This window comes from Protomyctophum parallelum, assembly GCF_964188405.1.
Source record: "Protomyctophum parallelum genome assembly, chromosome: 2".
Taxonomy (NCBI): Eukaryota; Metazoa; Chordata; class Actinopteri; order Myctophiformes; family Myctophidae; genus Protomyctophum; species Protomyctophum parallelum.
The window spans coordinates 15081151-15108220 of record NC_139699.1 but is presented as its reverse complement, the minus strand read 5'-3'; the positions used below and the strand labels follow the sequence as shown (position 1 = coordinate 15108220).

General features: G+C 42.6%; 2 protein-coding genes across 3 annotated transcripts in view; one reads left to right on the top strand and one right to left on the bottom strand.

Annotated features, from left to right (window-relative positions):
- Positions 1–27070, bottom strand: part of mtmr10 (myotubularin related protein 10) — a 132597-nt gene that overhangs the window by 70050 nt on the left and 35477 nt on the right. The gene's annotated exons all lie outside the window — the stretch shown is intronic.
- atxn1l (ataxin 1-like) overlaps positions 9718–27070 on the top strand; it is a 303220-nt gene continuing 285867 nt past the window's right edge. Inside the window, exons 1-3 of one of the 2 annotated variants that reach the window (XR_014568848.1) lie at positions 9718–9824; positions 11479–12662; positions 14355–17294. Coding sequence is in view for 1 of the 2 variants with exons in the window: in XM_083758456.1 (XP_083614582.1) it covers positions 11604–12662; positions 14355–15794 (2499 nt within the window). In the remaining variant the exon portion in view is untranslated. Of the gene's footprint in view, positions 9825–11478; positions 12663–14354; positions 22863–27070 lie in introns of those variants that run through there. The other variant, XM_083758456.1, reaches the window with a different exon arrangement.

Below are 27070 nucleotides of genomic sequence, written 5' to 3'. Positions count from 1 at the left end.
AATACACCCCCCTTTAGGCCGTTCTGTGTAATGAAAGCATCCTCGTGATCTGTAATGATACCGGTAGTTTAACACCAGTAGAACGCAACTGTACGAACTGCAGTACCTAATTATCCCACTTAAACTGTGGATAATCTTTGATTCAGTTGTATGTATTTATCAACTAAATTACCTAAATATATTACAAGAATTGTATGTCGGGGATAATTGTGTGGTTTTAAATCCTCACATCCCTGCTTCATATTGTTTATAGTTTTCTGTCTTATCTCTCTCTGTTGATTAGCACTGAGGCAAAATACAACTGTAAAGCCCTACATACGTACATGAGGAGAGGGGTTCCCTTACAGTACCCTACACCCCGTCGACCTCATTCCAACACATATTTATGCAATATGATGTGAATATATTTTTCTTGTGGAAATTACTTTATTTTGTTTAATGGTATAAAATTGTTTAAATCAGATTCTATGTTAATCTGCTCTTTTTTTCTTTTCTTGTGTAATTTCTTACCTTTTTAAGGTTACCTCCAAATGTTTCACAACTTTTAAACTTCTCCTGATGCAAAATATCTGCAGTGACAAATTACCGGTTTCAGAAATATTACACAAGAACAGTGGTTCTGGAAGTGGGTCCAAGCAGGAACCCTTTGGCTTTCTTGAGGGTGTTCCAAATGGACCCTTACAGGTCTGTAACTGTGAGGGTGTTCCAAATGGACCCTTACAGGTCTGTAACTGTGAGGGTGTTCCAAATGGACCCTTACAGGTCTGTAACTGTGAGGGTGTTCCAAATGGACCCTTACAGGTCTGTAACTGTGTGGGTGTTCCAAATGGACCCTTACAGGTCTGTAACTGTGAGGGTGTTCCAAATGGACCCTTACAGGTCTGTAACTGTGAGGGTGTTCCAAATGGACCCTTACAGGTCTGTAACTGTGAGGGTGTTCCAAATGGACCCTTACAGGTCTGTAACTGTGTGGGTGTTCCAAATGGACCCTTACAGGTCTGTAACTGAGAGTGTACAGATGTACAAACTCAAAGTATACAAAATGGAACCAAATGGTCCGTTTGGTTCCATGTTGTATGTTCTCAGAGTTAAGGGGGGTCCGTGAAATTATGATGTTTGTGAACCACTGCACAATAATATTAGTGACAGGAACTCCCAACTGTTTCAGTTTGAGTCACTCTTAGACGAGAGCTATTTTCTATAGCATTTCTTTACCCACAAAAGGTTTGCAACACCATACTTTGTGAGCTTGTAGATTGGCTGTTTTGAGATTATTTTAAAATGATAAGATTTTCACCTGTGACATGACTATAATAGGTATACCCGGTTTAAAGTGGTTAATTTACTCTTAATAGCTTTCTTAGCAACAAAGAACACTACATTGATATTTTCTCAAGTCTTGTCTAGGAGTGGCTCAAACATCTATGCAACAGGGGTGTGTTTATTCCAGGGGAAATTGAGACACTTTTCCACTGAAACTATGCAGAACAAGATTTAAATGGACTTCAATGTATAGACCTTATAGTTACTCAGGCAATATAACTCAGTGAGGGCCCAGGCCCTAGATGCAGCACCCTGATTGATACAAATCATTTATAGACCTCCATTCATATCATTTGCTAGGATGTATTGAGTTTGGAGAGATCTTCAAATGGGTCTTTTTGACGACGACGACAACAAAGTGAATCATGCCGTGCCGTAAAACATATTTCACAGGTTCTGGTCTGGATTTGTTTCCGTATGCTATGGCTCGGTTTCAGATATGGTTCTCAGAACCTAGTTTTGGCCCTGCTCATGGGAGGTGGTAATAACCCAGAAGTTATACTTCCAAAAATGTGTTTCTAAAATAGTGAAAATGGCACATCCACAAAACCTTGTAGATCAGCTATTTTTTTTTTTTTTTTTAATGAGGTTCAGAAAATGTTGACATGCCTCCTCATTCAGGGGTGGTTCTGGAAAGTGTTATGGGTGGTTCTGGGCTATACCCTTCATAGTCAAAGAGCCCACAGAGTTTTCTTCTGGATCAACCTTGATCAGCACATTGACAGCGACAGGGTCTCCCTGCAGCTGCTGTCAGTGTCGTGGCACATGAATGGCCAGATCAAGTGGTCAGTCAATTCTATCGTTGGTCCATCACCTACTTCTCTATGAATACTGGGTATTCTCATATACTTGCGTTTTGATTTGGTGCTGATGTTGCCGTCGTCTCCTGGCACCCGCTTTGTCCTACAGTGGAAGAAAAACATTGGGTCTTTGTTACGGCAAACTATTTCAACTGCAGTACTTTTGACATTTGTCATTTCAAGCAGTACTTTCAGAATGGATTAAAGTAAGCACTGCATGTTGTGAAACTGCATTTGTCCTAGAATGGTTCAATATGAGCTTGTGTTCTACTGTTAGTTTATGCCTGCCTGTTTTTATTCAATTTAAGTGAAATAATCTTTTCATATGTTGTCAAAACTTTGGCCTTTTACCAAGTCTATCAGGATTTTCTCTCTCTGTCCATGTTTACAAAATAAATCTTTCTGAAAAAGGCCAAAATGAATGAGTTAAATAGAGATGGAAATGATACCATTTATGCTAGCTCTGTTGTCATGTCCATACTCAATGGGTGGCATTTTGGGGAGGCCAACCTCTTACTATATTAACAGATGTACAGATCATAATAAAACCTGGAATAGAATGTGGAAAATAAACATTGACTTTATAATGTCCGAGTATCCATCTCCTCCCTTCTCACTCCCTCCATGTTCATGTCAGACACAAGCAGAGGTGGAAGTACTCAAATTGTTTACTTGAGCAAAAGTAGCATTAGCCTAGTAAAAGTCCTGTATTAACAATTTTACTTGCATAAAAGTACATTGGTATTCAAATATACTAACAGTACCGAAATAAAAGTACTCAAAGTTTAAGAAAATATATAGTCAATCTATCAGCTCACGTCGTGTCGTCACAATGCAACAGGTTGAGCTTGCAGATCTATTTTCTAATAGATGTATATCAGATATAGGGCTTATGTGGTTTTGTAATAATCTAAAGAAACTAGTCACTAAATCTTTCTAATAATTGTACCTCAAATTTGTAGTAAAGCACAGTACTTGTATACATGTACCTAGTTACTATCCACCAATAGACAGGACTGCAAATAATCTATTGACGATATGCACACGGCTGCCATCTTGCCAGCTAGGTGCAACTTCCCATAGACAGCCCATTCATCCAAACAGAAAAGTCCCGTCTAATTGTATTAAATAACGTCAAATTCACCAACATTGCCGCTGTATGAAAAGCTTGAATTATCGTCTTACTATCTGCAAAGTGTTTGTTTCATAAACCTCCACCGTAGACATGTTATGAGTAGCTACTTCCTGTCAAGAAATTCCTTGCAGATGATTATTTTACTAAATGTCAGAGTTTGGAAGTAGGTGGTACGCATATGGGCTGTTGCGTGATAGTCAACGAGCACTTCCAAACTCCAGCACTTAGAAAAAGTTAATCTGCATTGAATTTTTTGACAGGGAGTAGGTCATACTCATAACATGTCTACAGTGGATCTTACCACTCTAAGGAACAGCAATGTCTGTGTTCACCTATGTGTTGGTTCACCTATGTGACGTTAATGATACACCAGTATGAGGAGTACCAGTAGGGGCGCTGTTGTGCCAGAAACAGAGAGAGAGAGAGAGACAGTGCTGTTGCCTGCTATTAGAGAGAGAGAGAGAGAGAGAGAGAGAGAGAGAGAGAGAGAGGAGGGGGGAGTTGCACCACTCAGTTCACATGGGTGTGATTTGTATTAAACAAACACATCGCAGATAGAAAGACGATAATTCAATGAATGGTCTGTCTATAACAGGGGTGCCCAAAAGGTAGATTGTGATCTACCAGTAGATCACAAAGGCTGTGCAGGTTAAAGTGTGTTTTTTACGTGCATGCCATATAGGTCTGCCATTGAGCCCCATTCTGAATTTCTCAAATTTGAAAGCTCTATATTTCTAAAACTATGAAACATTTCAAAGATTGCTTTTCAGGCAAACATGTCCACCGTAAGATGAACCTAAGTAGGCTAGAAAGGAGTTGCTAGGTGTAAGTATGTAGGACTAGTAGCATGCCAAAGTTTGTGCTATTGCCATAGAGAATGCATTGGGCGTTTTAGTTAAATAACTCAGAAACTATAAAACATTTCAAAGTAAAAAGTTCCAGCATGTGTCTCCACAGTAAGCTGAATAATAAAAAGTGTGAATGGAGTTTCTAGGTGAAAGTGAGTTTTGACGTGCCAATGTCTGCCATTGATCCCCATTGTAAATTTGAAAGCACTATATTTCTAAAACTATGAAACATTTCAAAGATTCCTTTTCAGGCAAACATGTCCACCGTAAGATGAACCTAAGTAGGCTAGAATGGGGTTGCTAGGTGTAAGTATGTAGGACTAGTAGTAGTAGCATGCCAAAGTTTGTGCTATTGCCATATAAAATGCATTGGGCGTTTAAATAACTCAGAAACTATAAAACATTTCAAAGTAAAAGGTTCCAGCATGTGTCTCCACAGTAAGCTGAATAATAAAAAGTGTGAATGGAGTTTCTAGGTGAAAGTGATTTTTGACGTGCCAATGTCTGCCATTGAGCCCCATTGTAAATTTGAAAGCACTATATTTCTAAAACTATGAAACATTTCAAAGATTCCTTTTCAGGCAAACATGTCCACCGTAAGATGAACCTAAGTAGGCTAGAATGGGGTTGCTAGGTGTAAGTATGTAGGACTAGTAGCATGCCAAAGTTTGTGTCTCATCCTCCGCAACACCCATTCTCATACACCGCTTTTAAGTATGTTGCGGTAGAGAGAACGTCTGTTTCGGTAATGATAATTTAATAATGTTCAGACTCTATTTTTAAATAAATCATGTTTATATTTAAATCAACTATTAATTTAAATATTATTCATTAACTAGATATTGTCTATTGTTATTGTTATAGCCCATCGTTTTTTGAATTTTTGAAAAAAAAGAAAATCCTCGTTTTTCATCATTTTTGACCATGGGCTAGAGTCGGTACAAGGCCTTAAGTACGCCTGAGGCGCTGGGCGCCTACGTCACGAGTCTTAAACCCACAGCACATAATAAAATGTCCTGTGAGGAGTTCATAAATGAAAATCTGCACCTCGGCTTCGAACGAAAGCCTCCCATAGAGCGAAGTATTTCGCTCACTTACTTAAAGAACCATGGTTACTGAAGTAACCTTCATGGTTATAGCCCATCGTTTTTTTGTTTGTTTTTTAATCCTCGTTTTTCATCATTTTCAAAATAGACGTCTAAAAAACGTCTATTTTTAGACGTGTTTTAGACGTCTATTTTTAGACGTTTTTTATCCCATTTTTAGACGCTCGTCTAATAGCCCATATCGTACGGCATACTGTAGCACGCCGTTTTTCATCATTTTTGAGGATTTGAAAAGAATGAAAGAAAAAAAAACGATGGGTATAATTATAGCCCATCGTTGATGCAAGATGCTATAATGGGAAGCAGGGAGTTTATCCATTCAATATATCAAACAGTAATTACTTGGCACTTGTAATTGTATCTGTATCTGTATAAGCATATAGCGTATATACTTTACCTCCTTCCATTTTATGGCAAATATATATTGGCATGGCCATTGTTAGAAATATAGGCCTCTCTCTAGGTCGTCCTCAGACGAGCAATCCATCGTTGCTTCCACTCATCCTGGTTCTCCAAACATCTGGCCCAGTTTGTTGGTACTTTGCGCTCCTGTATCTATCTATCTATCTATCTATCTATCTATCTATAGTTGCACAACATCCAAACAAAGAAATAGAAACTGAAAGTGTGAACATTTAAATATTTATGTTTTTATATTTTGCTACTAATTACTAAAGTAGGCTACTGAACTGATAGGCTATAACTTTTTCTTTTTGTATTGAGACAGACTTGGTAAGAAAATATACGGCCCTCCAGCTCCCTCTGCTGTTGATTTGAAAAAAATTCAAAAATAAACTTATGGACCTATATATCACACACACACACACACACACACACACACACACACACACACACACACACACACACACACACACACACACACACACACACACACACACACACACACACACACACACACACACACACACACACACACACACACACACACACACACACACACACACACACACACACACACACACACACACACACACACACACACACACTTTTGATTGATTGATTGAAATATTTATTAACAGTTTGTAGAATTTACAGTACATTTTAAGCACAAACTCAATACAAAGACTGTCAACTGTGAGTGGACGACCCAATTAAGCATTACACTTGTTTACAACAGGGTCCACATTGTTCAATTCATCAAAACATTTAAAGACATACAAACATTTAGAGTCATACAAATAGACATTTCTATGTAGCTAAAGAACAAAACAGTAATTCATCATAATGGGAAGCAAAAAAGGGAAAAGATACAATATACAGTGAGGGAAAATGGGGTGGGGGGGTGGGGGGGGATTCAGATTTACAGAGGCCAGTTTCGAATTGCAGCCATCCGCACACACACACACACACACACACACACACACACACACACACACACACACACACACACACACACACACAAGTGTCATTTAGTCGGTTTTGTGATCTGCATAGTATCAGTCAGCTAATTACCCAACCCACAAGAGTGTGTGATTCTTCTCAAACTGTCATTGATCTCATTCTGACCTCGGACAAATCCAGAATCTCAAAGAAAGGGGTTATTGTATGTGGGCTCAGTGATCATTTTATGATTTTCTGTACCCGCAAAATACAAAAACTAAAGTTTGACTGTCACAAAACAGTCATATCTAGGGACCTCAAAACCTACTCTAGTGAGGCCTTTAACCTTGAACTGGAGAGTCTGGATTGGTCCGATGTGCTCAGGAGCTCACTAGTCGAAGAAGCATGGCTTGGCTTTAAAACCAAATTTACATCAGTACTAAACATCATGGCTCCTTTGAGAACCGTCAGGGTCAAAACCCGCTCGGAGCCATGGATGAATTCGGACATACTGACTGCAATGAAAGCCAGAGACAACAAATGCTCTGAACTTCTTAAATGCAAGTCCAAACTAGCCAAGTGCAAGCGCTTCGACAGTGATCTCCAAACCAAACTGTGCAACCTAAAAGCCCAGTGTAACAAGCTAAGAAACGGTGTAATTGCCATGACCAAATCAGCCAAATGTAACTTTATCAATGATAAAGCCGAGGAAATCAAAAACAATCCTCGGGAGCTATGGAAGTTACTAAACAACCAACTAGGCTGTGGTCGGAAACTAAAAACCAGGTTTACTAACATAAACATCAAATCGAATAACACCCTCATCACTGACAAACTCGATGTAGCCAACCACTTGAACATCTTCTTTACAAACATTGCAACAAAGCTGGTTAGCAAACTGCCCTCCCACTCTGGGCGTTTTGGTGTAGAGCACATCACAGCCTTCTACAAAAACCTTGGTGTTTGTAAAGATGATTTTAAAATGGCAATGGTAACAACCGAGGAGGTACTTAAAAAACTGAGTGCCCTCCAACCCCACAAGGCCACTGGCCATGACAATATTCCCTCCAAATTTCTCAGAGACTCAGCCTTTTCCATAGCTCCAGTCATCACCCATATAGTTAACCTCTCCATCAAACAGGGACAGGTCCCCCAAGATTTTAAACTGGCCAAAGTAACCCCCTTGTACAAAAAAGGGAGTAAATTAGAACCCGGCAACTACCGCCCTATTTCTATTCTAAGCTCCATCTCGAAAGTGATGGAAAAAATAGTCTATGAACAGGTTGAAAAGTATCTTGCCACTAATAAATTGCTGTACGAGTTCCAATCTGGTTTCAGAACATCCCACTCCACTGACACATGCCTCCTCTATTTGAGCGACCACATCAAACACGAGGTGGATGCTGGAAAATACTGCGGCATGGTCATGCTGGACCTCCAAAAGGCTTTTGACACCGTGAACCACTCCATACTGGTTAACAAGCTTAAAGCTATTGGTTTTGATAGCACATCAGTGAGCTGGATGCAATCCTACCTGGAGGGGAGAGAACAGATGGTGGAGGTGAACGGAACACTGTCCCCTCCCCTCCCAGTGAGCTGTGGCGTCCCACAAGGAAGCATACTAGGGCCTTTACTGTTCCTAATTTATGTTAACGACATGACTTCAGCTTGTGACTGCAACTTGTTCCTGTTCGCAGATGACTCAGCACTGCTGGTCTCGGACAGGAACAAACTGCAGGTTGAAAAGACCCTCAGCTCTGAACTCGGTAGAATCTGCACCTGGCTCGCTGATAACAAACTATCCTTACACCTGGGAAAAACTGAATCCATCCTCTTCGGATCAAATAGTAAACTCAGCAAGGCAGATGGCTTCTTGGTTAGAGTGGGTGACAATATTATCACACGAAAAGATGAAATTACCTACCTAGGTTCCATCCTGGAGGCCAATCTTTCCGGTGATAAAATGGCCACCAACGTAATCAAAAAAGTCAATCAAAGAACAAGATTCCTTTACAGGATCTCCTCACTGGTCAGCAAAAACACCTTGAAGACCTTAACAGGAGCCCTCGTACAAGGTTTCTTTGACTATGCATCCACCTCTTGGTACCACAGCACCTCAAAGGCCCTTAAAACAAGGCTCCAGACCTCTCAAAACAAACTGGTCAGGCTCCTACTTGGCCTCACCCCCCGAACCCACCTCACCCCTGCCCACTTTGACAGGCTGGGATGGCTTAGGGTCGACGACAGAGTACAGCATCTTGCAATGGGTCTGGTCCACAAGATTCGATACACCACCAAGATACCCATGTACCTGTCTAAATACTTCCTTAATGTAAACGAAGTCCACACCCACAACACCAGAGGGAGTGCAACAAACCATGTACAACCCAGATTCGGCACAAACAAGGGACTAAATTCTTTTCGCTCCTATGCCACCAAAATGTGGAACGCCCTACCAACAGTCATTAAGACATGTGAATCCCTTGACTCCTTCAAAACCGCTCTCAAAGGGCACCTACGGATGGCTGCAATTCGAAACTGGCCTCTGTAAAATCTGAATCCCCCCCACCCCCCCGTCCCATTTTCCCTCACTGTATATAGTATCTTTTCCCTTTTTTGCTTCCCATATGATGAATTCCTGTTCTGTTCTTTACCTACAGAGAAATGTCTATTTGTATGTCTCTAAATGTTTGTATGTCTTTAAATGTTTTGATGAATTGAACAATGTGGACCCTGTTGTAAACAAGTGTAATGCTTAATTGGGTCGTCCACTCACAGTTGACAGTCTTTGTATTGAGTTTGTGCTTAAAATGTACTGTAAATTCTACAAACTGTTAATAAAGATTTCAATCAATCAATCAAAACACACACACACACACACACACACACACACACGCGCGGTCATAATAAAATGTATGTGTATGAAAAATAAAGGAAACGAAAGTGTAGTGCTTTTGGGTCGTCCACTCACAGTTAACAGTTTTTTGTATTGAGTTCTGCTTGAAATGTACTGTAATTCTGCAAACTGTTAATAAATACATCAATCAATCGATCGATCGATCGATCAATCAATCAATCAAAACGGATTGTCGAGTCAGTGAGTGACGTCATCGGCAAGCGCCCCCTCTACGTAGGCTATTGGTTTAGCTGGCCTCCATAATGAAATGGGCTCGACTGACTCCTCATTCCTGATGGTGTGAGATTTCATCCATTTTCCTCAGCATTCATCATCACTCTGTCTCACACAGAATATTCACAATGCCGTTCGGAGGTACGTCCATGCACCTGCAGACACCAACAGTAATGTCAGCCGATGAGAGGGTACTACATGGGTAGGAGTGTCTGTTCAGCTAGCTAGTTAGCTATAGCCACCTAGCTAGTAAAAGTTAGCTATGTTAGCTAACGTCGTAAAGCATAGTTGCTAGCTGCTTATAGGTGTGATCAGTTGCACACATCGGTGTCAACTCAACACGCTCCCTGCGTTTTATAGCTGGCTTCATATTCTGCAAAGTGACATGCTGTAATTGTGTTGTGGTTACTTAATTACTTTGGACCCTATTATAACGCTAACCCTCCCCGGTTAGCCAGCCACGGCAACGTTAGCCTGATTGCATTTGCAAAACATTTGCTCGTGTGACAGTATAGAAACTGACTATATAATACAACAAAACACACGTTTGTGTTTTAATGTTTCTGCCTGGATCATATTTTCATTTTCATTTTGTGGTGGTGTTGCACGATGTGTTGTGTTACTCGTTCTGATCCTATTTCCGTGCTGGCAACAGAATTAACTCAACTGGTACAAATGCTGACTCTGAGATCAAGCTATCAGATCAAGCTGGATTGATGTGTAATGGATGCATTTGAATCATTAAAATAGACCACTGGGGAAAATAAGTGATAAGCTGAAATTGGTCCATTTATTGTGAAGCATCCTCACAGATCTTGGGGCAAAAGGCATAACCAAAGTGCCAGGTTCTTAGTACTTTTCTTTGTGTTTAGCTCTCTAAAAATGTATATGTCTCTCCTATATCAGTTTGGATAAGCGCAGAACACATATCCGTGGTGAGCTTGCTGTGTCTCTCAGGTTTTAAATCTGTGTACATGCTTGATGCAGTTAACCATCTGTCAACCCTAAATGCTAGCCCTCCAAGCAGAACCCAATGGTACTGAAGTTTGTTTGACGACACAGACCATGGGGTCCTGTTCCAGCAGTAACCTGCCACCTGGTACGCGGACATAAAAAAACAAACAATGTGGATAACGCCTGTCTGCGCTCTTTGACGACTTTTTTTTTCGTGTGAGGGCTTCTGAATCTGTGAAGTATAAGTACCTATACATGCCACTGCGAATATCTCCTGTGGCGCGGAAGCCGTTAAGTATTTGTAATCTTTGTTTGACCGATTTGGTCGCTTTGATTCTTCTCTTCCTTCCTTGTTTATTGACACCTCATTGTACCGCCTATCTGGCTAGCTAGTGGCGCTATAGCTATGACAGAGCAGATCAGAGGCAGGGACGTAGCCGCACAAGCCAACCGCACACCGGGAGGCGGTACAATAAACGGTAAACAAACAAGAAGAAATAAAGATATTCGCAGCGGTTTGTATAGGTACTTATAGTTCATGAATTCAGAATAACTCAAACAAAAAAAGGCCGTCAAACGCCGCAGATACGATGTTACGGAGCATATTTATGTCCGCGTTCCAAAATTCCCATACGAAAATATAAATCTGGACAGGGACCCTACACAAAGCGACATCCACATTTCAGAAAAGCTTTATGGAGGGTTCCGAGAGGGGCTACCTAAATGCATGATATAATCTGTCAAACCTAAATGCCTCATTTACAACAGCCTATGTAGATAAGTCTTTCCCTGGACCCTGATATAGCAAACTCCTGCTAATAAAAACCTTCCGCTGTCCCAGGTGAACTCGTGGACGGGGTCAGCCAAATGATTTCAGAGCCGGTTCCCGTGCTGACTGCCTGGCTTGCACGTTTCACCTCCTGTGCAGTTCAGTAAAAAGCTACTCGCTCACTCAGAAGATTTGCAATGAAGCAAGCGCAGGAGCGCAACCAGGAGTGCCTGCCTCCTAAGAAGAGGGACCTCAGCACCAGCAGTGGAGGCGGAGGAGGAGGAGGGGGAACGGGAGGAGGTGGTGGAGGAGGTAGTGGTGCAGTAGGTGCTGGTGGTGGCGGCGGCGGAGATGACCTGACTTCCACTCTGAGCTCCGGGCCCGTCAGTGACACTCAGGGAGGAGGGGGCACGATAGGAGAATGGCTGCGAGCTCAGCCTGGGTTCCACTACGGGGTGGAAAGCGCTGACGGCATACCGGCCGTGCCCGTGGACCAGTACAGCATGCTCTACAAAGTGGCTCTCCCCTCTGTCAGCTATTCCCCCACCAGCCTCCACCCTGTGCTGAGCCACATTTCCCAAGGGTACACCGTACACTCACCTCTCCTTCAGCATCCAGGTCTCCCTTATCAACCCCTGGGCTATGCCCAGATCCCTCATTCCTCTCTGCAGTTTGTCAGCTCCCCGTATGGCGCGGTACCGTACGCGGTACCGCCGGGATTTGTCCCCAGCTCGCTGATCTCCCATTCGGGCAGCATCCCTCAGACGCACCACCTCGTTCCCTACCCGTCCGTCATCCAGGAGGGCGTCGTGTCGCCTCCACCCCACCAGGTATCCGCTCACACCTTTGCCAAAGTCGCGGCGGCGTCTGGGGTGTCGTCCGGGCTCCCGTTGATGATGTCGTCGGAGCAGGCCGCCCAGCAGCACCTCGGCGCGGTGGGGGTTCTGCCCGCCTCGGAGCTCGGTGCCCGGGGGATGCCCGTCTTCTACCACCCTCAGGGCGCCAGGGCCACCCCCTCGTCTGCCCACAGGGACTCTCTCCACAACGCCCATCATCAGGAGAACGACATGGAGATGAACGGCGGCGACAAGGACTCTGTCCTAGACTCTGTCTACTCCGCCAGGAATGCACGGCTGCTGCAGGCGGTGTCTGGCTCTCTGGTGCTGGAACACACCCAGGACAGGAGCTGCAAGAGTCGCAGGATGGACGGCAGGGGCTCCCCGGGCCAACGCAGCACCCCCGACAGCGACCTGGAGGTAAGACTCTAGAGATGGCCTGCTAAAGTTCTATGTGGTGGGCAGCCACACAATCATGTCGAGCCACCACAGTATGATTTTTAGTAGGTGGCCACGAACAAATCACAACAAATAGAAAGTTAAAGCCCCCCATCCACACTATCAGCTTCTGGCCATGGGAAACACTGAAATCTAATTTACATTAACTATGCATGCATTATTTTACTTGACCCTTAAAAGTCCTATTTTATACTACTTTGTATACTTCGTCTCCAAGCTCATTGTGCTTGTAGAGGTAATAATTTAGCTATTAACCCCCAAAAGTCAATGTTACAAAAAAATGATGTAGCCTATTATAATGGCATGCTGAAAATACGGAAGCTATGTTGAAAGTTGTTGTGTCCTTTTTCGCGTTAGAATAGAACATAATATTTTCCATGTATTATATTGTCTTAAACGCAGCTATAGGTTTGGCTTAGTGCTGTGGCGGTGTTCCTGTTCCTTCCTGTCCATTCTTGTATTGAATGTGTTTTGGGCCGGTAGATCATTAGGCCTCAGATCAGTTAGCCTAGAGCAACATTTAACCCACTGTCGCCTTCCTCTTTAGTGGAGGTTAACGCAAGTTACTTCTCTTTAACTCCACCACTAATGCGTACCATTTGTATGCAAGGAAATCGTGTTTTAAGCTCGATAGTGCAAGCCAGGATACAATCTCTTAACCCATTCTGGACAGGAACCCCTTTTGGTGTTTCAAGCAATATGTTATACTTTAGCTATTGAAAAATAGCAGATCTACAAGCGCCGAGTGCCGTGCTACGAGCTTGTAGGGCTGCTATTTTTGAAAAATCGTGGAAATGTGTCCCAAATCTTTGAATATATGTTCTTTCAGAGCTAATGTTTTTAACTCAAATCTTTGCTTCTGGGGGATCCCTGGAACACCATATTTTCAGATGAGGTCGGCGGCCAAATCCAGATATGTTTGGGGGCACCACTGACATGGAAACAAAAGGTTTTGCAGAAAACTGTCATGTTTTAGAAGACATTTGTAGAATCGTCCTCAGGTCTAAATAGGTTAAGTGGCTGACTGAAAGTGACACACGCATCATCAGTCATAGTTTGTATAACAGTGGTAGCCACTAGCCAACCACCCTGAAGGTGACATGATGTGGACGCATCAGAACAAAGCTCTGATGCATGTGGACGCATCAGAACAAAGCTCTGATGCATGTGGACGCATCAGAACAAAGCTCTGATGCATGTTTGTGGACGCATCAGAACAAAGCTCTGATGCATGTGGACGATGTGGACGCATCAGAACTTGTTGATCCGTCCACAAAGCTGGATTCTATTTTGTAGCGTCAACGCTCGGTACGGACCAGAGACGCATGGAAAATGAAGCCAAATGGTACGTCTGTGCTTTGGTACATACCGTCGTACCCTACCCTCTATTAATGTGGCTCTGTGCGTTCACTGCGTTGTGGTTAAAAGTCTGTAATATATGTCCAATGACACACGAACAAGTAAAGTGTTTTTTGGACTGTTCTTACTGCTGTGGCGGCTGCCGGGAGCAATGAGGACATTAGATGTCAGAAGGTATAGAGGCTCAATGCCAAACACCTCATTTTGAGGAATTGCATCGCTTTATCATAGCGTAAAAAATATATATTTGGATTCAATCTGATCACTTTCTTTTCTTTTTAACTCCACCTCTAGGTCCAGCAGGTAGTCGGCCGCCTGGCCTCCCCGGGCCACGGTGGGAGCCGTAAGGAGGTGTCCTTTGCTCCCCTGAATCTCTCTCAGGGTTCCCACAGAGGCAGAGACGTCCACGGAGACACGGCGGGGATGATCGCTTGCCGGACAGCCTATACTACACAACCCGTGTGCTACGGCGACCCCAGGGTGACCTCGTTGCATCAGCATGCGGCAGGGCAGCCGCAGGGCCATGCGGTCATGCTGTCCAACGGTCAGCCGGTCCTGATTCCCCTGGAGTATCATCCCTCTCAGCATCATCAGCCTCCACAGCAGCACTACGTGACGCAGGCCAACGATGCCATCATGACCGCCGCCATCGCTAACTTCAAGACCTCTGATCCCCCCGCCAGAGTGTGCCTCCCCGACAGGGCTGTGGTGGAGCTGACTACGGCTCAGCAGCAGCAGCTACACCCTCCACAGCCCGCTGTCCCAGCAACAGCAGGTCCCACTCAGGCCTCGGCTCTGCCCGTCACCCCTACGCCTGCCCCCGCTGCTCCCTGCAACCCGTCACACTTCATGAAGGGTGCCATCATCCAACTAGCTACCGGGGAGCTGAAGCGTGTCGAGGATCTGCAGACTCAGGACTTTGTGCGGAGTGCCGAGGTGAGCGGAGGGCTGAAGATCGACTCCAGCATGGTGGTTGACATCCGCTCCAGCCAACAGAGACCTGGCCTCGTCGCTCTGCACTTCACCGTGGGCGAGCAGCAGAGCAAGGTGACCATCGACGTGCCTCCGGAGCACCCTTTTTTTGTATTTGGCCAAGGCTGGTCGTCCTGCAGCCCGGAGCGCACGGCCCAGCTCTACGGCTTGACCTGCCATCACCTCCAGGTGGGAGACGTGTGCGTGTCCATCACCTTACAGCAGCAGGCCCAGGCCCAGCAGCAGAAACAACCACAGCAGCATCATTCCCAACCACAGCAGCCCAACCCGGCCAGGACTTCTTCTACTAAAGCCAACTCCACGGCTGGGCTCGGCGGCCACCAGCCCATGGGCCCCCCGGCCCCTCAGCAGCCGCGGCCTCAGCCCCATTTCAGGTTAGAACGCGTTCACCGAGAGCGGGAAAGGGACAGGGGAGACAAGGAGGAGGCCATGCAGTTAGGAGGCGGCGAGTTGCCCACCAGACCAAATAGAACCTCAGCGGAGCACCCGAGGAGCCAGAGCAGTTACTATTTGCACACCGAGGGCTCTGTGTGTCCGGGGGCGGGGCCCGGAGCGGCACAGTCTGCACTGGGTGCTTCTCAGAGGCGCTGGTCGGCCCCTGGCATCCAAAGATATACCATGAAGGGAGACGAGGGGCCACGGGGCCCTCAGATGGGCACATCTGGCGGCCCCCCTCGGCCATCCTTCATCTCCCAGGAGGTCAAGTTGTCCATCGAGGGACGCTCCAACGCTGGGAAGTAGCATCAACGTTAGGTAGTGACTGCACAAGTGACTGCCAAAAGGAAGAATGGGGACAACACACAGGAAAGAAGAGAGAGAATGTAGCCTCAGAATGTTTGAGATTTTGCACACCTAAACGAGAGAAAGATCACCTTCACCGGAGCTTTCTCTGTGAGTTGCTCAAGTTGGGTTTGGTTGTTGTTCAGTCTATGAAGTCACCCTCTGGCTCAGTGGTCAGGATAAAGAAAAGGTCCTGTACTCTTCCAGCCCAGTGGAGAGCTGAAAGGAGATCATGTAGCTGGTGAATCGCCTACCAAAGTCCTTATAGACCGCATTTCTCATCCTCCCTAGAGCCTCCATTCCATCCTATGGTTATCATCACGTTGAGGGACACCAAACCTTCCTCTCACTAGTAGACCCTGGGCTGGACTAAGAAGAATGTGTTAGTAGCACAATGAGACTCACTCCTAATTCCCGCAGGTCCTGATGTAGTGATATTTGATAAGATCGCCCCCCTGCACCCCCCCCCCCCCCCCTGCTCTCTTCCCTCACATTCCTATAATTGTGTAAACCTTCAAGCATTCACTCCAGAAACAGTGGTGTTGCTCACACTGACTCACACGTCGGCGGCATTTCTAGGACGGTTGGTCCAAAGTTCTCAGTGTATGTTGTCACGTAATGCTTTCTGCATTAGGACACCTCTGCTGTCAACAGAGCTACTCTCTCTCCTCTGCTTCAGGGAGAGGCCAGTCTGAAACGAGGGGACCCTCTGAAGCTGTGTGGGTTACTCCACTAGTCTTATTACAATCAAACATAGTGATGATCAATCAGTTTGTATAATTCAGCAATCAATTACTACTCTGGAAAAAAAATCTCTGCTTTCAAATAATACTCACCATCGTGTGTGTGTGTGTGTGTGTGTGTGTGTGTGTCTGTCATGCCTACTTGCTGTTTATTTAACAAAGAGAAAGCCAGATAACTTGCATTCCAGTATCATAGAGAATGCTCACCACTTACACTCTTTTTTTTAATTTCCCTTTCTTTTTTTGGGGTGTCCCCGAAAAGCCTTTTCACGGCACGAGCAATGCCCTCTCTGCTCCCTCACTATACCTCAAAGACCTCCAGGCTAGACTGGTGACTTTTATTTTTCCTTTTAATTCTTTGTTTAGTTTAAAATGTTATTTCAGTGTAATCAGAAAGGTGGCACTGGTTGGTTATTATACACCAAAGTCACCTGTGGGAATGAAGCTGAGAGCCATACTGTCCTACACACCACTGCATGTGGATCACATCGGCCAATGGGATGGAAATCGTTTTCGGTCACATGGGCGGCCAGTAGGTGAAAACAGCCCATGTCTGGTCAGTGGGATCCTTTTTTAACTCCAGTCAAACTTTGCTCAGTTACCAAGTCGAAGCAATATTTCAAGCACAAGACTGGCCTTGCATCCCCCACAGAGCTTTTGAGGGAAATCTCCTCTGTTGTGCGCGTGTGTGTGTATTTTGTGGGGCTTGTGTGTGTGTGTGTGTGTGTGTATGAGATTACTTTTTTCCATCAGATTAATCACAGATTAATAATGAATAATTATTCACCACTCGTAACTACGCCAAAATATTTTGGGAACGGACTCTCTCACAGTCCGGACTCTCTCAATAACAGACTGGTGTTTCCCCCCTCCAGATAGGGCCACGCACACAGGTTCTCTTTCCATCACGTTTGGGTCCATCAGATAACCGAGTCGGTTGTCCAGAACCGCCACAAAAGGCTCTGGCCAGGTTCTGCCCATCATGGCCCTAATGAGCAAATTAAATTGTGTCATGCATTCACTATTTGCATCGTTCCCGAGTAGGCCAATGGGCACTCTTCTAGTTGTGTTAACTTAAAATATCAAATTTAATTAATAACATGCATTTATTGAATCGGTTAACTCTGTTACTTTGACAGCCCTAGTGTGTGTGTGTGTGTGTGTGTGTGTGTGTACGTTTGATGTACAACCTCCAATACATTTACCCTGACCTGAGACTTTACTGCTTTTAAAAGGCGATGCACTATTTTGGAATCAATTAGTATTGTTACTTCAACAGTTCTACACAATCAAGGCATGCCTTTTGAGAAATCTCTCAAGAAACGACATACACATTGAAAGGCCTCTATTGTTTGGATTCTCCATCTTACTGATAGTATTCCTGAACGTTTTCCGTTTCCTAATTAGATTTTATTCAAGCACATCTCCAAGAGAGGCTTGATTTGTGAACGTCATCAGTCTACTTTTTCTCGTTTTTTAGGATCAGTATCTTGTGTCGGGTCCTTTGTTGTCCAAGGCAATATTGTATCCCAAATTATCTTAAAGATTGTCTTATATTGCACATAGAAAACGTCATTCATTGATTCACACTGACCTTGTAATGGGAATCACATGTAGTATGTAGTTTGTTTTTGTTTTTTAATGAAGGGAATATGTTTGAAGTATTCTTAAGGCTTTTTGTTGGTGAGAGAAAAAACTGACTTGCATATTTTACACTGTTTACAAATTAGCCACAATGAATGCTGCAGTTTCCTCCTGTCCCTTTTTTTTAGCATAGTCACTGAGAAACTTGGAAAGGATGTAATTAATTAAGATCAAGTGCAATTAGAACGATGTACAGTACGATATACAGTACAACCATTCAGACGTTGAGGCATTCCACACAGACATTCCCGTTATAAAGTTACTCAGTTCCACTTGTCTGTTTCTCCTGCATTTCTGCTTTTATATTAATCCTATCCCATTATAGACATTTAACCACTTAACCCATTTTGACCTGAGATCAGATTCTAAAAATGTCTGTTTGAAAATGACAGTTTTCTGAAAAAGCTATGTTTCTGTCAGTTGTTCTTCGATTTTTCAAAAATAGCAGACCTACAAGCTTGTAGTGCACCACTCGGTGGCGCGCTATGAGCTTGTAGATCTGCTATTTTTCAATAGCTAAAGCATAACCTAATGCCAACACCAAAAGGTGTTAAGCCCTATATACTTTGTTACGTAACAAATTACGGTAATAGCTGATCTATACATTTTTAGCTTGTAGATCACCTATTTTAGCTATTTCTGGAAAAAGGTTTTAAAAACAAGGTTTAATGTGGTTAACTGGTCTCTAATTTCATCACCTCTGTGCTCTTGAATGTTCAATATCACTCGGATACATCCATTTTGTTCTTCACATTTGTTCATTCTTTGCTTGTCTGAGACAGTAAGGTGTTTGTGTTTGTAGATTTAAACGAACCTGTCCCTCAGCCCAGACATTGACGTCTATCTAATCTGAGTTCTGATGATGTGGTGACATCCAAGTCTATATATTTATATATATATATATATATGAATGACAGCTGTGTCAAATGTAGTTCATACATCCACGTTCCCCCAACCGTAAACGCTAATTCATGCTGTGTCGCACGGCAAGAACAGCAGACCTACAAGCTCACAACTCACAGCGCTGTGAGCTTGTAGGTCAACTATTTTTGCCGTGCGACGTAGTATGAATCGGGCTTAATTTAACCCTTGCCTCCAGAACATTAATTTGATGTTGAACGGACGGAGCCCCTAAGGTCTACAAGCTCATAGCGTGCCACCGAGTGCCGTGCTACGAGTTTGTAGGTCTGCTATTTTATGAAAAATCGTGAAAATGCGGCACAAATCTTTGAATATATATTTTATCAGAGTGAACGTTTTTAACTCAAATCTTTGCTTCTGAGGGGTTCCTGGAACAACATATTTTCAGATGGGGGTCGGTGGCCAATTACATATCATTGTTGGGGTCCTCGACATGAAATATTGAGCACCGCTAATATAGAAACACGGGTATTTCAGAAAACTGACTGTGGACTTAGAAGAAATTTCGATGTCAGGCCTAAATGGGTTAAAGGATTTTTGATGTTTGTTGCCATTCCGATTACCGATAATACGCCTTGCCATATCAACCAATCAATTTGTATTTAAAAATGCCAAATCACGAATCGCAAGTTTATCTCATGACACTTTACATATATCACAGGTCAAGACCGTGCTCTTTTAATCGTAAAGACCTCAATCCTTTTCATTTTAGTTTTGTAATAATGAGCACATTTTGAGTTATATGGTAATAGCAATATAGTTACACAAAACACCTGACAACATTTGATGTAGTCTTAGCATGTACTATGCAGTAAAAACGTTGGAAGTATTCTGCCCTGCGCTGTTGAAGCGTACAGATTAAGGGATTGGGCAGGTTTGTATTGTATGCAAGTAGGCTGATTCAGTCCTTTTATATATTGAGCCCTCATTGAGTACTTCTGTTTTCCATTCCTTTCCCAACATGGGCATCCAAATAAGTGGTATAGTGTTTGTAATGATGCTTTGTTACTATTTCCAGCAGACCTTTTTATTTGAAACGTTTTCTAAATTCAGAATTCTGTTCAGTCACAGATCATTTCACTCTTGCCTAAACCTGTGACGTTGCCACACAGTTGGAGCCAAATCATGACTAGTTGGATCATTTGAATTTCAATGTGTATTCAACATTATTTGGTATAATTACCAAGCCACCGAAACGCAGTATTTTAGGCTAACACCTTTTTTAATATGGTTCTCATGGTGCAAGCAGTTAATATAGTTTAATATGGTTCTCATGGTGCAAGCAGTGCCACCTTTGACTTTACCTCCTATTCTCACGGCAAGACCATTCTATGCTACAGTACGACTCTTCTTGGCTCTCTAATGTGAGGAGGACGTTGCGTTTAGCAGCTTTCCATCAGTTCATAAGTCAAGATGTCTGAACTCCCTCGTTTCATTCACTTACTGAAATCCTTTGTTGTGAGTAATTGCACTAATAGCCCTCTTTTACAGTGTTTTAAAACTAACTGTTGGTAAATTGAAGAGTTCCAAAACGTAAAGCACACAAAATCATGGGGGGGGGGGGGGGGAGAGGGAAAGGCTGTGTGCATGTTTTTGTAGATATATAGATTTGTTTCCTTTTTTTTTCTTTTTTCTTTTGTATAGTTAGCTATTTTGATGCTTGTCAATAATGCCTTAAGATCTGCTTTGTACATGTTTATGGAATAATGCTTCTGATGGATTTGGGGATTACTTTGTTGTTCTGCGTAAAAACAGATTATTCCTATGAAATGACCCTCTTTGTCACTCCTGTTGACGCGCTGTTGGATCTGTGTTAACTGATGGATTCTGTCAAGAGTCTATGCTCCAGATAAATGGATTTTCTTTCTGCACGATCCTCCTTTTAGTTTCATCCCTAAAGTACACATTTTCGCTGACATTATACGTGTATTTCTTGACCATCTCTGTTTACAGAAACAGAAACGCATTTATTTTCCAAACGTAGAAATCTCTTGTTGCCACCTAAAGTGAATGAAAGCTCTTCAGTGCACCTTTAACACATTGATGTCAGCAGTGTTTGCAATGGGGGGGGGGGGGGGGGGTATTGCCCCGTAACCGTAACACACACAAACATGGTTTATGTTACTGATTTGAGTGGATAGCATGAGTACTGTACATGAGTACTCCTCCCCTTGAGGTGAGATGCTCTGCATGACATCTTCATGGTCTGAATTAGTTTTTCTCAAATTGGGATCTGGGTACACCCAGGGGTCCTTGAAGAGTTCCAGGGTGTCCCCAGCTATATACATAATTCAACTTGCGGTCCTCCAAATGAAAAGGTTTGATAATTACTGGTCTAAATTCTGGCCCTCGTTCTCCTCTGGATAACGGAGTGCGATGGTTCCATGTTGGTATAATGGAGAAAATGGTGGCCCTCAGTGACTACTTCTTAATGTCTAATGTTGTGACTATGGAAACGGGCATTATAATCCCTGCATAAATGGCCAGTGATGGACAGTAACTTAGTACATTTACTTGAGTACTGTACTTTAGTAAAAACAAAAGGAGTATATTTACTTGAGTATTTGTATTTTTGGATACTTATGACTTTCACTCCACTACATTTCAAAGACAAATATTGTACTTTTGACTACTACATTTCTAAGAAGGGAAAAAGTGTGAATGAACACTTATTTCAATAATAGTGAAATAATCGATATATAAGCCAAGCACACAACACGTCACAATGCATGTGAGCTTATAGATCTGCTATTTCCACGATTATTTATTGAATATTTCAGCAAAATCTGATTTGTTTTGGGTCGATGACAATTTCAATTTAATTGATATTGAAAAGAAAATGTAATTTGTACTTTTGAATACTCAAATATGTATTTTCCCTCGAAAGGCAAGTACTCCAGTACTTTTAACTCAAAGTAGTCTGCAAATTTGACTGAGCAACTGTGTAGTGGAGTAATATTTGACCAGGAGTATCTATACCTTGACTCACGGACTGGGGTGGAGTACTTTGTCCATCACTGTAAAATGACTCCCGGGTTTGGTCTACTGTCGTATAGCTACGGTAAATTCAGGACGGTTTAGGTATTGCTGATGCCTATAAGGAAATCAGGGGAATGACGACGGTTTCTTTCTTTTTTTTAAGAAGTCCTGTATTTTCAGATTTGACATTGTACTTTTGGCACTAGGTGACACTGCTTTTTATGTGACGTGTAACTAGTTTAAAACAAAAACAAAAAAAATAAGCATCTTTTTTTTTTACGCCTAAATCTGCAAAATATATGCAATGTGTATGTAACATTCAATCCACAAGTATAATCCAGGTTGTATGGACTTTGTATAGTGAGTTTTAATATTGTATGGCCGTACCAATATGTATTGATTCTTTATCAGAAGCCTTAGAGTTGTCTACCCAAAGTGCTCCCTTAGAATACCCTACACCTACCTGAACTTAACAAAGCATTAATTACTATATTTTGTTGCGTTTTTATTTGTACCCTTTTTTTGAATAAAATAGATTTGTACTGTATATTTGTACCTCTCTGTGAACTACTTTTAGGGCTGTTTTGTTTTTGTTTGCTGTTTTAATTTTATGTACTTAAGGACACAAAGATATTGTATTTTTATTGTTACAGCTAACTTCTTGGAGATATTGCATTTATCATGTTTGTTAAGTAAACACAATATAATATATATATATCTATATAAACTATTATCCTACTCATGTGATGTGTGTTTCTTGGGTGAGTTTGAGAAACTTTGTGTTGAGCTCATGGAGTATATTTTCTACTCTGCTAAAGATGTGGAAAACAGACCTGTCTGTAGTGAGATGCCTCACTTCTATCAAATAAACATATTTCTGGTGCGCTACATTACTTCTAAATCTTCTAAAAGCCTGTGTTTTATTTTTTTTACTTTTATTTCTTTAGTTGGGTCCAGGTGAGAGAATTTCTCTTTTGGGTCTTGAGCTAAACGGTTTGGGAAACACTGTTCTAATTCATGATTTATACTTTGTCGTACGATGGAACATGAATAGGCATAAGCCTTCACATTTCAGGAGTTCACCATCTCAAATCCTGCTATTGACGATATGCACACGGCTGCCATCTTTAATCTATTGACGATATGCACACGGCTGCCATCTTGCCAGCAAGGTGCTAACTAGGTGCAACTTCCCATAGACAGCCCATTCATCCAAACAGAAAAGTCCCTTCTAATTGTATTAAATAACGTCAAACTCACCAACATTGCCGCTGTACAAAAAGCTTGAATTATCGCCTCACTATCTGTAAAGTGTTTGTTTCATAAAGATCCATCGTAGACATGTTATGAGCTACTCCCTGTCAAGAAATTCCTTGCAGATGATTACTTTTCAGTAGATCACAAAGGCTGTGTACTGGTGAAAGTGGTTTTTTGAGCCTTATTCTGAATTTCTCATTTGAAAGCACTATATTTCTAAAACTATGAAACATTTCAAATATTCCTATTCAGGCAAACCGTAAGATGAACCTAAATAGGCTTGAATGGGGTTTCTAGGTGTAAGTATGTAGGACTAGTAGCATGCCAAAGTTTGTGCTACACTGACACGAAAACGCGTATTCAGGGCGGAGTCACCACCCCCAGGCTCTCGTTCACTGCAATGCAATTTGCGGCATTTCCAAAACAATATTGCGCAGAGTAGCGATTATCAAATGTATTTGCAATGCCATACTGTAATCAATCTATCTGCAATAAATCTCGCCTTCACCCTCCGTTTTGTGTAATCTCGTTAACAGTTGAACTATTAAATAAACAACACAACAGTCACTTCCAATCCAGCTGGTGATGTCAATTAGCCTATAGTCAGTCTGTCTGTCTCAAATCACAATGTTGCACATTTAGCAATATCAACTGTGGACCCAGGGGGAAGATTTGTATAAAATGTATACAAATAGCAGATCTGCAAGCTCACGTGTCCAAGTAGCCACACACACACTGTGTGTGTGTGTGTGTGTGTGTGTGTGTGTGTGTGTGTGTGTGTGTGTGTGTGTGTGTGTGTGTGTGTGTGTGTGTGTGTGTGTGTGTGTGTGTGTCACACACACACACACACACACACACTAGAGTAGAAAAGTAAAATGTATGTCAAATTGGAAATACTCCAGCAAATAAAAGCTTCATATCAAATCACACAAAACAACAATGCTAAGTATAACTAACTAACTAACTACTTGCTAAGCTTAGCTAAGCCAGTGCACCATTGGTCCTTCCAGGTGGTCCCCAGCTAGTGCATGGTAACCAAATGGACCCTTTATTAGATCTTTAACTCTTGAGATAGAGTAGAATGAAACCAAATGGACCCCAGTCAGAGTAAAACTATTGTTAAATATCTGCATTAGGCCAATTAATTTAATACCAGAAGTCTACACAATTAGATGTAAAATGATTGTCATTTTAATCAACGTTTGCCTGTTATCTCTCCTAATGGTACCTTAATTAACATCAATAGCCTACAGCATGGATGGAATTGTGGACACAATCTTTTATATAAGTGTATATTTGTTCGTCTCAGAATGTTCTGATTAATTGAACATGGTGGACCCTGTTGTAAACCAGTGTAATGCTTTACCAGCGTGTCGTCCACACAGTAACAGTATTTGTATTGAGTTGTGCTTTCATGTGAAATGAACCCTCTGCAAACTGTTAATAAATACTTAAATTAAATCTTATCCAACGACAACAACATATTCTAAATGTCATCAAATGGTGGACCGTAGCCCCTTTCGGGACCCTCCATAAAGCTTTTCTGAAATTTGGATGAGTCCTCGAGTTTTATGTAGGGTCCCTGCTCATAACTATATTTTCGTATGGGAATTCTGGAACACGGACATAAATATTCTCTCTAAGATCGTATCTGCGGCGTTTGACTGCCTTTTTTAGTTTAAGTTATTCTGAATTCGTGAACTATAAGTACCTATACAAACCGCTGCGAATATCTCCTGTGGCGCGGAAGCCGTTAAGTATTTTTAATCTTTGTTTGACCGATTTGGTCGCTTTATTAATTTCTTCTTGTTTGTTTACCGTTTATTGTACCGCCTCCCGGTGTGCGCTTGGCTTGTGCCGGCTACGTCCCTGCCTCTGATCTGCTCTGTCATAGCTATAGCGCCACTAGCTAGCCAGATAGGCGGTACAATGAGGTGTCAATAAACAAGGAAGGAAGAGAAGAATCAAAGCGACCAAATCGGTCAAACAAAGATTAAAAATACTTAACGGCTTCCGCGCCACAGGAGATATTCGCAGCGGCATGTATGGGTACTTATACTTCACATATTCAGAAGCCCTCACACGAAAAAATGTTGTCAAAGAGCGCAGACAGGCGTTATCCACGTTGTTTATGTTTTATGTATGTCCGCGTACCAGGTGGCAGGATACTGCTGGAACAGGACCCAATGGTCTGTGTCGTCAAAAAGTCAGAAACTTCAGTACCATTGGGTTCTGCTTGGAGGGCTAGGTGGACTGTGGACCGTGGCTCAGATGCCGTACCATTTAAAGACATTTTAGCTTGCCAGGCCCAAGTCTGTGCAGCATTTGAGCCACGGACCACCATTTGACGACATTGGACCCTGTAACAGTCCATTTGGTTACATGTAGGCCTATATTATACTCTCAGAGTTACAGAGCTGTAAGGGTCCACTTGGTTCCATAATGTGTCACATTCTCAGAGTTACAGGTTGAAAACCACTGAGCTAAATAAGCTAACACCTGCAAACACTCACTCACCTGAGTTTGATAGACTGGAGACTTCTGTTTCCACAGCTTACTGTAGAAGCTTTTTGTTGTTTTTTACCAGCCTGGTAATAAACACTGGCCATTCTATACTCTACTCGATGTCCATGTTGTCTACAATTATGTTACATGACGAGTTATTTATGAAAACAAACTGCTTGTTGTAACAAACAAACACTAATAGCAGCCAGCACGTGTTGTGTATTGGCGTTTTTCTTCTACCAAAAGCTGGCGTGGTGCGTCCTGATGACTTAAATACATGCACGTGCGTATGGATGGTAAAACCACTCCCCCTGTTGGACAACATTTTCATCACCTCAGGCAGAATGACAAATCTGGCGTGGGTGCAGGGGGACCTTAATAGAGTATATGGTGGGGACTGTGACACCAGACAGTATCCAACACGCACCTATACACTCGCACCGTCGCACGCACGCACACACACACGCACACACTTTATGTATTCATTGATTCATTCATTAATGTCATGACAGTGTCTGGCTGCCTTGAAGTGTATGATTCACCTTCATGGTATCACATTGCTTTAAAATGTCAGTGTTAAATAGTGTAGTAAAAAAAAAGCAAAGCAAAGTAATCGCAAACCTACGTCTTCTTTCTGTGATTTATTCTTCTTGTGAAGGCAGCACTTTATACAATTTAGACATTTAGCAGATGCCCTTTGTTGGCGACAGCTATATGGGTCACGTGGTGTTGCGTGCTACTAGCCTACGTGACGTCACTCATAGTAAAGTCAGCTGTTCGCAAGGCGGCATTTCATGAATGGAAGGGGGGGGGGGGTGAACGGGGAAGGTCCAACTTCGTTGACAGCAATCGCTTTTATTATGCAGTGATTGTGGTATTTGTTCTACGTTTAATACAATATAACAAAAGCAGTACCCTGGCCTGGAGCAGTGATTCTCGCTTTAGCCTCTCGGCGTCATACGACATAGACGCCATATACTCTTAATCCAGAGCGATTTACAGTAAGCAAGAACAGAAAACATGGGAATACATCATATAGGCCTACATAAAAATAGTCATCATGAATTATATAAGAACCTAACAGTGGAATATCTATATATTGAAACGGTAACAAGACTACTCGCCCCGTTTCTGTTTTCCTCCCAGAGTGTGTGTGACTGTGTGTGTGTGTGTGTGTGTGTGTGTGTG